Raw genomic sequence first — 13,095 nt, 5'->3', positions numbered from 1 at the left:
CTGTTTATTTATCTGCGAAACTGAGACGATATTTATCCACCTATCATGAATCCAGCAGCCTAACTTGGGGTTGGTGAGTGAGGCACCAGTGTCAGACACCAACTTAATGGGTGTGTTGCCCCCTGGGGAGTTCAGGGGCAACAGCAGCAGCCCCACACCACTGCCAGTGCAGCAGCAGCTAGGTGCAGGAACACCTCTCTTTTCCTGTAGCAACCACCACAGTGGGCAGACTTTGCCTCCTTCAGACAAGTAAGACTCCTGCCCTTTATCCCAACACCATGCTAAGCATCCTCTCCTCTCCAGCATTCAGCAGCACATCCCTTTGCCCCCTCCCCTATCCTCTCTGGCAGCTAGGCACCATCATTCACTGTAGGCACAACCTGACTTGTGCTGGAAATACCAGCACTACCTGTAACAGAAACATAGCATAATGAACCAAGAAAATATTTTAAGTATAGTCAGTTTGAAAAGAGGGAAGGTTAATAACTGACTGACTGGAGGAGAACTAAGGCATTATGTTTTACCCAGCAGGAGCAAGAAAGCAGGTTTAGAGTAGTAGGAGTCATATAAATGTTTAATTATAATGAACAAAATATTGACTTAATCGTCTCAATGGTATGCTGCTAAGTTTGAGGAATTAGTTATGAATGCTTACCAAAACCTAGTGCTAAAATCATTTTTGTTTATGTAAAAAGCTTAATAGAACAGAAGAGAACGCTGAAATATTTGATCTAAGCTGGTATGAAAACCATTGCATTCTTTTTAGCAAGTGTTGGTACTTAGAAAACAGCAGTCACAATCAGAGGCAGGACATATCCTGCAAAGTGCTGAACATCTGCTGGGCAGTGTCCACACCCAGTTAAGTCAGTGTTGGTGCTCAGCACCTTATAAGATCAGGTATATTATTTTGCCTTCTGAATGGCAAACTACTTTGTGGTCATTGATAGATGAAAAGGAAAGTATTTGGCAAAAAAGGGGGTCTGAAAAAAAAAAATTCTACCAGATGATCTTAACTAACAGGTTCCTCTGCACAGGCATGAATAGGTTTATTACATGGTGACCTTACAAGAACTGAGTAGGGACTCATCCAAGAATTACTTGCATGCATGGCAGTGGGGGGCTTGGACTTTTGAGAGCAGCTAAGCAAAACTGACCAATTTATAGGAGTGACGATAAACTGAAATGGATGTGACTCTACAACCAGAATCTTTTTGAAAATGGTTGGAATTGTGAGATTTCTGCCCTGTAACTTAGCTGCACTAATGCAAGTTCATTTGATCTTAAATTGATGCCTTTCTTTATCAGAATTGCCTAAGGACAGTTCATGAGACTTTGGCAGTTTTGAATCGGAACCCAAATTCCTGCACTGCTTTCAGTTCTGTCCCAAAGCCAACTGGATCTGAACATTGCATCCTCAGCCCATCTAAAATACAGCATTTTTCACTGTATTTGATGTAAGAGGACTTTTGGTGTAGGAAAACAGAGTACTCCTGAAGATTTGAGACCCAATTCTGAACTCATTTACACTGATGTAAATCAAGAGCAACTACATTGACTTGGCCCTGGAGAATTAGTCATTAGAATCTGTACCATGCTGTTTATCAGTACCAGGGCTGGTTTTCATTCACTGAGATGCAAGATGTATTGATCATGTTTCTTTCAATTTGCAGATGGGCTTTTTCCGAAGGAGATACAAAGAAATCATTGAGGCTGAGAAGAACAGAAAGGAGAATGAAGATAGTTGGGACTGGGTCCAGAAAAACCAGTGACCTGCCACTAAAGCAAAGCAAAGCAAAGTGAAACAAAAACCCAGTCATGAGACACCTGCTTGCTAGCCTATTGGTCCTGCTCATGTATCTTCCATATGTGGAAGAAGGAATCTTCTCCAGATTTTTCGGAGACCCCGTTGATGCTGTGTTCTTGATCATTCTAACAAGCTAGGGAACATATTCCTGAGGCAACCCCTGCAGCCATGTCAGGTGACTGGAGTGATTTACATGTCCCGTAAGAGTTGAACTTTGAACTTTGGTAACTAAGCTGCAGTGCAGAGCAATATTTATGAATCCAACATATGTGGTATACCCTCAGGGGAAGACTGTTACCTAAAAGTATTTTTATAAATATAAGCTTTTTATACTGATTATGTCTTTATATTTGTATCAATGTTTTATTGTTTCTATTGAATAGCTATATAGTTCACTCAAGCACTGATATCTGGCTAAGATCTTGGAATTACATATATGTATATATAAATCTTATTGTTCTTTGAACTTCAATGCAAAAAAAAAAAACAGATAAAAGTAGCTGAAAAACCTCACATAGTAAATCCACAAGGCTTGGTAAAGTTGTATATAAATCATTTAAATGCAGTGTGCTTTTCACTTTTTTCAAGTTCAAGGTGATTTTTGAGTTATGAGCTAAAGAACCTGAAATATTATTGCCATGTGATTTTCTACAATTGAATCTATCCTTCGGTAATCTGAATTGAGGGAAACAATTCCTCCTACCCAGATTGCAAAAATATTGTTCACATTGGCTTTTTTACTCCATAAAAATAGCCTTTTGATCACAAGGCATATTGTACTGAAGAAAGTGGCAAAAAATATTTTCCTTTGGCAAACTCTGTTCCTTATAACATGTAGCCCTTTGACAATGAGCAAAATTGGACAGTCAAGACTCCACAGTAACAGAAGTGGTACAACCACTAAGGCATCAACAAATAGTTTGGAGTTGAGAACAGTATTAGAATCAATGGTATGAGAGAGAGTCTTTACGCTACTGTTAATGGTCATAATTTGTTTTACTTGCTGCTGTCGATGTTTCTAGTGGTAAGTATCCACAAGATATGACCATTATACTCGCCTTCTGAATGTATACATGCAAGTTACATGTTTGTTTATATGATAACCTTTTAAAGTTTGGAAGTTATTGGCTCGATGAGCAAATTAAATGTATTCTTAAATTTGGAGGTTCCAAACTTGGGTGCTTTTAATACTAGATACCATCCATCACCTGGTATTAGAGCCAAATTTAATTTAGGTACAAACTTTGCTAAAACGCATGTATTTACTGTAGTAGATCATTTACTGGATTGGAGGAAACACTGTTCAATTAATTCAGCTATGTTCTTAAAAAGAGCAATTAGGTATTTGAATAGAGATAGTGTTCCTGGTGCCATCCATGTTAATAGACTTTTCCTCTTACTTTGCTTCAGTGTAATTAATTTGAGATGCTAGTGTAAAATCAGTGCGAGGGAAAGAGAAATTAAGGCTTGCATGTTAGGGTGAAGTTACAGCTTACACATACTAAGAGCACTTAAAATACTAGTGTCTGCACAGTAAAGCTTGTTAACTCAAGCTAAGTGCCGTCTGAGTGCCTCAAAGTTATACCATTTTAGGTGAGGGTTAACTCTGGGCCATGCTGCATAGCATGTGTTAGGGTACCTTCAGTCTGCTCCATGGAGATAAAATGAGCCATCTGCAGTCTTCCAGCATCCCAGAATGAACTGTTCCCAGCCCCACTTCCACAGTAGACATAGAGCACAGGTGTCCTGGCTCCTAGCCACTCCCTTGCTTGCTAGCCTTCTAGTTGCAAGTCAAAGTTGCATGTGACTTCACCCTTAGGTAGGAGTTGAAAGAGGAACAAGAACATGATTCATTTTGTACCGCTACCAGGTGCCTCCCTGAGTAAGAATGGTAAAGAACCAATGAAGACTTGAATGCAAAGGATATACAAAAATCAGTACTTGCCTGATCCTTGCACTTCTTAAGAGGCATTTTCCTTGTAAATTTGTCGTAATTTCCAACTAAAAGAACAACAATATTATGCTCATGCTGTTTTTCCTGACAACATGCACTCATTATTTTAATGCAAATCTACCCCACCTTCTACTCACTGTTTTGATACAGGATATCAGATTGTATTGGGTAATGGACAGATAGAGTTTTAAAGATGAATAAGCTGCATTGATTCTAAATTTGAAACTGAAGGGCCTTCTTAACTATGTAGTTTGGGTAGTATATTTGACTGCCTTTTCTCAATTGATGATAAATGGATAAATTGGATAGATTTAAAAAAGCAAAAGGTCACTCCATGTTGATACAAAGGGATTCAGTAAGCAAGAATACCGTTATAGTACCTGAGTCAAGACTTTTTAAAAGGGGGACAAGGCAAAAAGTTGATGGTCTTCTATTGCACTATTTTGTACTATAGACTTAAGTTAAATTCATCCCTGGTGTAACTCCACCAACTTCAGAGTACTTATGCCAGGAGTATATTTGGCTCAACATGTGTGTTTGTTCTGATAAAATGTTGAAGAAGGTTACTGACCGACCAAGACATAAAAGCATGAGGAACTGAATAAAGGAGAAAAATAGATTAAATATAAAGATCTCTCTCTCTAAGATTATATAGACAAAGCAAGAGATCCAGTTTTTTAACAACGCATATTTTCAGATATTTACATCTTGACTATGGACAGAAGATTTTTTTTCCGTGAACAGTGGATTTGTTGAAAAGTACCATGACTGAAACTATTCATGAATATGGGTTGTATTCAATGAATAGTTTCAGCTGAAAAAATGAGGGGAAAGTCTGAAAATGTTGAAATGTTTAATTTTGTTCCAGAAATGCTGAAATGCTTTATTTCAACATATTTTAAATGCCAAGTTTTGGTATTTTTTTTAACAAGGTTCTTTTCTTCTGTAATTACCTTGTCTTTTTTTTTTTTTAAAGCTTAACTAAGATTCATCAATCATTAAAAAAGTACATTTGGTTTGAAAAAGTATATTTGGGGTTGATTTGACGTCATTTTTGCTATATTGTCACATAAAAAATAAAAATAAATTCCCATTTCAATTTAATTCAAATCAGTTATTTTTCAACATTTTTAGTTTGGCCCCTGAACTAAGATATCCAGCATCTGTCCAGCTGTCCTCTGGACTCGCAACAAATTAAGGTCATTTATATGCCAAAACACTACAAAAATAACAGGTGATCTCAAGTAACATGATACATGGGTTCAATAGTTTAAGAGCAGAAGACATAAAAAGTGCCATACTGGATCAGACCAATGGTCTCTCTAGCCCAGTATCCTTTTTCCAACAGTGGCAGGAGTGGATGCTTTGGAGGCAGAGAACATAAACGGGGTATATCTGGAGTGATCTATCTCCCTGGCATCCACAATCATTAGTTTTCAAATGCCAAAGGATACATGCCTAACTACTCTGTTTAATAGCTATTAATGAATTGTCTAGTCCCTTTCTGAAGCTGGCTAGCTTACCTGCCTCCACCACCTCCTGTGGCAATGAATTCTACAAGTTAAGTATGCACTGTATGAAAGTACTTTCTATTGTTAGTTTTAAACCTGCCTCTGGCTAATTTCAGTGGGTGCCTCCTAGTTCTAATATTCTGGGACCAGGTGAACAACAGTTTCCTTTTCACTTGGTCCACACCCTTTATGATTTTATAGACCTCTATCCCCTATAGCCTTCTCCTTTTCAAACTGAAGAGTCCTAATCTTATTAATCTCTCTTGGTATGGCAGCCGCTCCATAGCCCTTATCATCTTAGTTGCCCTCATCCATAGCGTTTCTAACTCTACTACATCCCATTTGAGATACAGAGACCAGGACTGCACATGGTATTCAAGATGTGGGTGTGCCATGGATTTATATAGTGGGATGATGAAGTTCTCTGTTTTGTTTTCTTAATGATGCCCAACATTTTATTGTCTTTTTTTGGTTGCTGCTGCACATTGGGTTGATATTTTTAGAGAACTATTTCCATTGGCTCAAAGGTCTCTTTCCTGAGTTATAGCAGCTAGTACAGAATGCTGGGTTCTGAGTTGGGGTTATTTTTCCCTAGGTACATTACCTTGTGCTTCTGGACATTTAATTCATCTACCATTTTTTGTTTTTTGGAGTTTTTTTGCCCACTCACTTAGCTTTGTGATTCAAATGTAACAAGTGGTTCACTTGTTCTATGTGAATTCTTCATTATTTCTTTTACTGGTTTCTTGACAAGTTTTACTTTGACTGCTTCTTACTCCAGTTAACAGAGTCAGATTTAATAATGAAATAAAGCAGCACAGGGTGGGTTGAAAACATGTATTAAGCCTCCAATTTTTTATCAGACACCAGTAGGTTTAAGACATCTTCTGAGAAGAAAGCAGAATTCTAATAAGAATGTAGTATATGTCAAATATGCATAGAAAGTAGATATCTGGTGAAGGTGTACTATTTTTTTCATGAAGAAGCAAAATGCCATATAGTGATTTGATGGTATTTCTGTAATGCATAGGGTGTCCACTTAGACTGAACACCTTTTGACTCCTTATTAGCGTCAGAAGGGGAAGTACCTGCCTTTTAAAGTCAGTTTGTGAAATTCCTAACAGTAAAAAGGGCATATATATCCCTTCAATACCAATTAATCACTATCTTGAGTGCTTAAGTAGGATATTAGTGTTGCATACATATTAAAGTGACCTTCTGAATGATGGGTGATGGGTACATTTCAATCAGTGGGAATTGAAAGTATTTCAGCATTTCTCTGCGTACTGAATACATTCCTTAGATAAATCTATCACTTATAAGGAACTGCTTTTGAAGCTGAATGCAAATCAACCTGTGCCCAACATCTACAGAATCTCTTGATCTAGTATGTCCATCAATCATTCTCAGAGGTTGTACTTTAGAAATAAATAATAAAAGTAATAAAAGTATTGTCAGTGTCTACAGTATCATGGAAAGCATAGGTAGTAAAATGCTAACCAGACTTTTCTGAGCAAGTTGGAACTAAATGAGTCTGCCAGATGACCAGGAGTAGATCTACATTACATGGAAGGTCCAATCTCAGAGTTAGTTGAAGTCACCAGAGTAGCATCAGGGTGAATTTGATGTCTGACTTCCATTTTCTGACAGTATAATTCTGTTCAATATGAAGGGGCCAGTCCTTAGTCTATTAGCTATTTAAACAAAATGTAAGCCCTAAGTGGGCTTTAAGTCATGTACAGGCCATGTGCTGCCCACTAAACAAGGAAGAATTTTATCCTGCGGAACTAATGAAAAGCAAAGGGTAGTATCTATGCTATGCTAGCAAGGTGAGACACTACAGGTTAGGGTTGGCAAGCTGGTCAATTAACTGGTCAAATATTATCAATTGACTGGTCAAAGATTATAGCAAATTTTTCAAAAAATTACCCTTTTCAGTTTTCTTGACAGAAATATGATTTTTAAATTTTTTTTTTGATGAAGTTAATGGAAAAAATGTGCTGTTTCTGTGTATTGTTTGGACCTATTGGCAATTTTTTTACAATTTTTACCTATATTTGACCAGAACCATTCAATTGACTACCTTTTATTTGATCAGTCAAATACCTAACCCTAGTGCAGGTGATAACCATTTGCTGCATATGTGAAAAGGAAATGTGAAGGTAAAAAAAATGGCTACAAGGCATCTTAACTTTTGATATGATTTAGAATTTCTGTTTTGTACATGATGGTGAATCCCTTAAGGAAATGCAAATATTTACATAGGCATGGCTTTGTACTATGAATACAGGGTTGTCAATCTGAAAATACTGAAAAATGCTGATATAGCAAAAACCGCAGAAACAACCCCTTTCTGCTTTGATACATAAATAACTAACAAAATATATTTTTCCTTGAAATCAAGAATGTCCAGGTAAGTTGAGTTGATGAAAACAGCAGTTACACAAAGACTAATGATAGATAGTATTTGATGATACTTAGTGCCAACATTCTTTGAACATCTTCTGTTTAAGGGCATATTTTGGAGTCTTACACAGAATTTTCATGCACAATATTATCCATGTGGTGTGGGAATAGGCAACATTACTTTCACTAAAGAATTTAAGGGAATCATAGATCTAATTTTTGCGTTCGTACTATCTATGAGGTTACTTTGGGTATACATGACAATAGGTTGTTGTCCACATATTGTACATTGATTAAACTGGCATGAAGAATATAACTGCTTGGAGCATGAGTTTGCAAATAGAGTAGGGTACCCGCACCATTTTCACTCATTTTTTCTTGAAATGTCACTCCTTGTGTATTGTAAAGTTGTAATTTTTTTTGTGAATTTGTGATGGAAGAATGTGTTCACTATTATCATTGTCACCCGTATTTAGAAGCTACATTTTCACCTATATTCTAATTCACTTGCACTGTTTTGGAAATGTCAGGTTTACAAAAATACAACTTTTTTGGAATAAAAAGTGGCTGCAAAATTATTATAACAACATGACTATTATTACTATCTTTGTCCAGCTCAAATGTTTTGCTTTGGATTGGTTAACTTGTTTGCTCATTTATAAACTGACACAATGAAACGTACTCACTTTTTTCATAATGGACAGGTTTTAATTGAAGCAAGATTCATATATCGTGTAGAAGTCAGGATTAGGTTACTTGAAGCAGTAAAGCTATGAATGTGCCTAAGTGTTTTCAGGGCCATAGTTTGAATGTTCTGTGTTACTATTCACACTTAAGACTATATCTTCTTTATTTAGAAATTTAACTAATTGTACTGCTTTATAACAAGTCCATAGAAATGGATTTGATGCAGTCTTAGCTATATCAAATACAAACCATATTCTTCTGTTCCTTTAGAGTTGCCAAAAGACATGATGGTTAAAACAACTTGTGTTGTTAAACAGTATTTAATTTGAATATGAATATGGATGAAAATTTAACATTATTATGCCTTTTGCATTCAAGAATAATAATTCTAAAAGCAATTTTAGCCTATTTTTCTACTCAGCCTTTCATATGGGAATGTGTAAGTAAAACAGTCATAGCTGACTTGCCAAGCTAGTTTATTTATTTGGTTGTAATCTCTCTCCTTTAACATCTAACATTATGCATTTTACTTTTCTTTCACTGGGCTTCCATTCAAAGGTTCCTCATAATTTTACAGATGAGTGAAAGTTCAGTCAATAAAATGAACCCTGGCCTGAACCTTCACTTAAAAAAAAAAAAAAAAAGTGGGGGGGAAACGACAACAAAATAAACCACAACCTGAACCTGAAGACTAGGGACAGAAATTACACATAAACAGGTGTAAGTGATCCAAACCTGGTTCAAATCTGTAATTCAGCAGAAGTTCAGTGCACATAAATTACTTTTAAAATGGCCAAAATCAGTTTAAGATAAACCTGGATGAAAGTAATATCAGACTTAACTGATTGAGGTTAAATCAGTTCATTGAGCTTCTGTCACAGATCCCCTCCAGTTTCAAGTTAACTCACAGTCTCTCAGAATCCCAGGATGCTTTGCATCTCCCCTGCAAAGCCCCCTCTCACAAGATGGGCAGGCTATCCTTGGCCCAAGCTATCTGCATCAGCCAAGCGCGGAGGCATGCTACATCACCTCCTACCCCCAGCTCCTCAGCTTCTGGCCTGGGCCACTGCAGGCATGTGTCTGCATTTCCAGAATCAAAAGTGAATGTTTGTTCACTTGCTTATAACTTCAATCTACACAGCTTGGACTAACCTGTGAAGACTGAATCGATTCAGCCTTGGGCTTTTTGACTGTCTATACTTAGCCCAAACGTTAAAGTTCAGAAATTTTTCACCTGCTTCTCCACTGCCTGTTTTAGGCTGTTTGTCTACTAGTTAGAGCAAGTTAAGACCCATTCCTGACTAGCGGTGACCCACACTGAGCAGGACACCCAGCCCCCAGTGTTTAAAAGTACCTTTTAATTTAGCAAAAAAACAGAAGCCACATTAGAAAACTGGAGTCTTAATCCACACTACTTGCACACAGGTATAATTAGGATAACAGCCATGGTTTGTAATATGGGTTGAACCACTTGGATGAAAGAAATTGTATAAAATGCAAATCATTATGGCTGCTTACTGATGTGAAAACCCCCCAAAACAGCACTTTAAGCCCGACACACCCTTGTACTGAGCACAGTGCATGCCCAGAGGAGACATCACATGATCTGGCTTGCCCAATGTCTGTATAGATTGCGTACTTCAGTGGTGCTTTTTGGTGCTTTAATCTAATAGCTGAGTGAATCAGCTTTAAATAAAAGTGCCAAAAGCCCCACTGAATCACATGATCTATTCAGATGCTGGGACACCAGGTCAAACTAACACGCTTCCTCTTCCAGTAAAGCACTGTTTTCTTGGTTTTTTGTGTGTGGGGGTTTTTTTTGGAGGAGGGGGGAGTAGAAAGGAGGTTTCACATCTGTCAGCAGCCTATATAACAAATTGTTCTATAACCAGGAGGGGATAGAGATGTATCAATTTTCTATGAGCAGCATTGTTCCTGAAGTTTTCCTGGACCAACTGCAACTAGAAAGTGCTGGAACTCCTATGAAAACTAAATTTTGCTGCAAAGTCCAAACCCATGCAATTATCACAAGGACTTTAGGCCCTAACACAAGCTGAAGAACAAACTTCTTTAGGTTTGCCCATCACTGCTAGTTTTAATGTAAACACTGAAAGAGATGGCACCAAAATAGTTCTGCTTTTTATGTAGAATCCAAGAACAAATAGTAATGAGCCAAAACAGTATTGTTATTGGACAGATGAGCAATACTACTGTTGAGAAAAGGGGTGTGTACTGTGATTTACAATCTCTTTCAAGTGTTGTTTATAATTATGGATATTATTTCATGTTGTTGGATAAGATAATGTTACTAGTTAAGAACATTTGCATTTCATTTCTCATTGTAAGAAAGATGTGCCATGAAAATATAAGCAAGCAATTAACTATAAAAAGATATAGTCAAGATAAAATCTGTATAACATTCCTTTGCTTGTTGGCAAATAAAATATTAAGGCCTTGATATTTCATTGAAATTTGTGGAGGAATAAGAGTCCAAAGATTAGTGCTCAAAATAGTAAAATTTTAGCAGTGTATTTAGTTTCTGTATTGATGCCATCTGTTGACTTTCACACTTTTATATTTTATTTACTCAACTAGAACAAAGAATATGAGTTGTATTTTCTCTTTATAGTTGCTTTCACTCTCCAATTATCATACATCAACTAATGCTATTATAGTTGAGCACCTAACATTTCAAGGCCATTAAGAATAAAAAAGTAAATAAAAAATAAAGTTTATTAATGAAAATGTTTTGCAATCTTCCTTTCTACTCTTATACCAACATTTTCTTTTCTTTTTCTTTTTTTGTCTCACTGTTCCCCTCTTTCATTCCTTTATTTTAAGAAAAAACAAAATCTAGGCCAGGTACAGACATTACATAAGTGATTGGAAACCAGTCTATACCTATAATAGATCAGAAATTCAGTACACTTAGACTGGATTAAATACGGTGCAACACAGTCTAAGATTTGCTCCCCCCGCACAACAAAGGGCAAATGTGTGTTCTGTTCGCTACTGATCTAAATGATGCTACTTACAGAAAACCACATAATTTAGATCGATTCTGCCTTGGGCTTTTTGCAGTTCTGTACCTAGAGTCTAATGTTCCTGACCATAGCCCTTTAAATATCTATTTATCTGTCTTAGATGTTCATACATTTCTGAATTTGGCACACGCAAGCAGAAGTGGGTGGGTAGGGCATAGCCAAGAGCAACCCTCCCTAAGAACACCATGGACATATTGTAGAAAGGGAAGATTATACCTGCAGATTATATTTTTGGATTTTTGACATTTTATGGCAACACTTTGAATGAAATCGACTGATACAGGAACCCATGATCCCTTGTTGCTTAAGGTATGGACAAACATACATCTACAGTGGCTTCGTGGCTTCACAATGGAAGGGGGAACTGCTGCTTGGGACCATGCAGTTGCTGTTAGGCTGTCACTGTTCTTTGTGCAGAAATCTGTAGCAATACAAATGAGTTAAATCACCCCAACTTTGCCCCTGGATCAAGTTACCCTTGTATCACTAAAGGCTCACTCACACATGAGGTCCCTAGTAGAAGTTCTCCCTCCTCATCTGAAACACCTACAAGTGTGTGTTTGTCTACACACTTATAGATAAATACCAAAGGATAGACTCAGTTTGGATAGTGACTAAGCTCTGTATTGAAGCACAGGCTTTTTGATTAAAGACCATGCTTTATCTATTGCAAGGTCAAAGGAGATATGAATTCTCCAAATGGGTCTGGGTCATGACACAGACCTATCACCCTTCCAAGTGAACACAAATGTTTTCAATCAGAAAACATTTCTTCAGGGGAAAGAAAACATTCTGTAAGGAAAAAGGAGTATGATGCTCCTAAAGGAGAGGGATTTTCCTCTGAAAGATGAGTAAAAGATTCAAGTGAAGCAACAACTAAACTAATATCCAGAAGCATTTGAACCTACTAATATCTTTTTGATATAATATGAATTATGTTTATTTGTAAGACCTAGCAATGGACATCCCTTCCAAAGAGAAGCAGAATGGATGATGTGATACTGCCCTCTGTGGGTCAGTCTATTTTTTAGACAAGCAAAGTACAGAGCAATAATGTGTGTTCGGTTTAAACAGAGCTGGATGAGAATTTTCTGGTGGAAAAAAAAATTCTTTGGAAAAGTGACAATCTGTCAGTTTTGGCAGGCACGCACATACAAGCTTGGATAAGGATGGAGTTCCTGGTCAAACCTAGAAAGAGGGAAACGTTCACTTCAGAATTTCTGAGACACCCACGCTCTCTACCCGACTCAAACCCAAGACTTGAACGTCATTGTCCCCTAGCACTGGCAAATAGCTTAACTCCTGGAGTGTTGGCTATTGTCAGGTGTAGTTTATTTCACAATTTCTCCTGTTGAGGCTGTTGCATCTTGTTTAAATATTTAAATATTCCCTGGGTCAGAGAGTAAGAAAGAGACTGGTTCTACATTTAGCCACATTTTCTGCATCTGGTCTTGTAAATATGTATTACTGTGCATGCTGCCTGGATAGTTTGAGGGGTGGGGTTGTTTTTTCCTGACCAGTTTCTGAGTACACAAAGCTCACTCCCTGGGCAATGTCTGTGTGTCTGTAGAGCCTGGGCAGTGCTGGGAGTCATCCCATGTGGCTTTGGGGCAGGCCAAAAAGTGGAATGAGGGGAGATCTGGGAGCAACTTACTTGCTCCTCTCTCCCTAAACCTATGTTGGTTTTGG

General features: G+C 37.4%; 1 protein-coding gene across 1 annotated transcript in view; it reads left to right on the top strand.

Annotated features, from left to right (window-relative positions):
• The window catches only part of ITGA9 (integrin subunit alpha 9), a 381,381-nt gene extending 373,128 nt beyond the window's left edge, over nucleotides 1–8,253 (top strand). Inside the window, exon 28 of the mRNA XM_019483333.2 lies at nucleotides 1,671–8,253. Coding sequence (XP_019338878.1) covers nucleotides 1,671–1,769 — 99 coding nt within the window. The 3' untranslated portion in view covers nucleotides 1,770–8,253. The remainder of the gene's footprint in view (nucleotides 1–1,670) is intronic.
• Nucleotides 8,254–13,095: the final 4,842 nt, after the last annotated feature.

This window comes from Alligator mississippiensis, chromosome 5 (genome assembly GCF_030867095.1).
Source record: "Alligator mississippiensis isolate rAllMis1 chromosome 5, rAllMis1, whole genome shotgun sequence".
Lineage (NCBI taxonomy): Eukaryota > Metazoa > Chordata > Crocodylia > Alligatoridae > Alligator > Alligator mississippiensis.
Note: the sequence above shows the minus strand (reverse complement) of the source record. Positions and strands in the feature narration are given on the sequence as shown.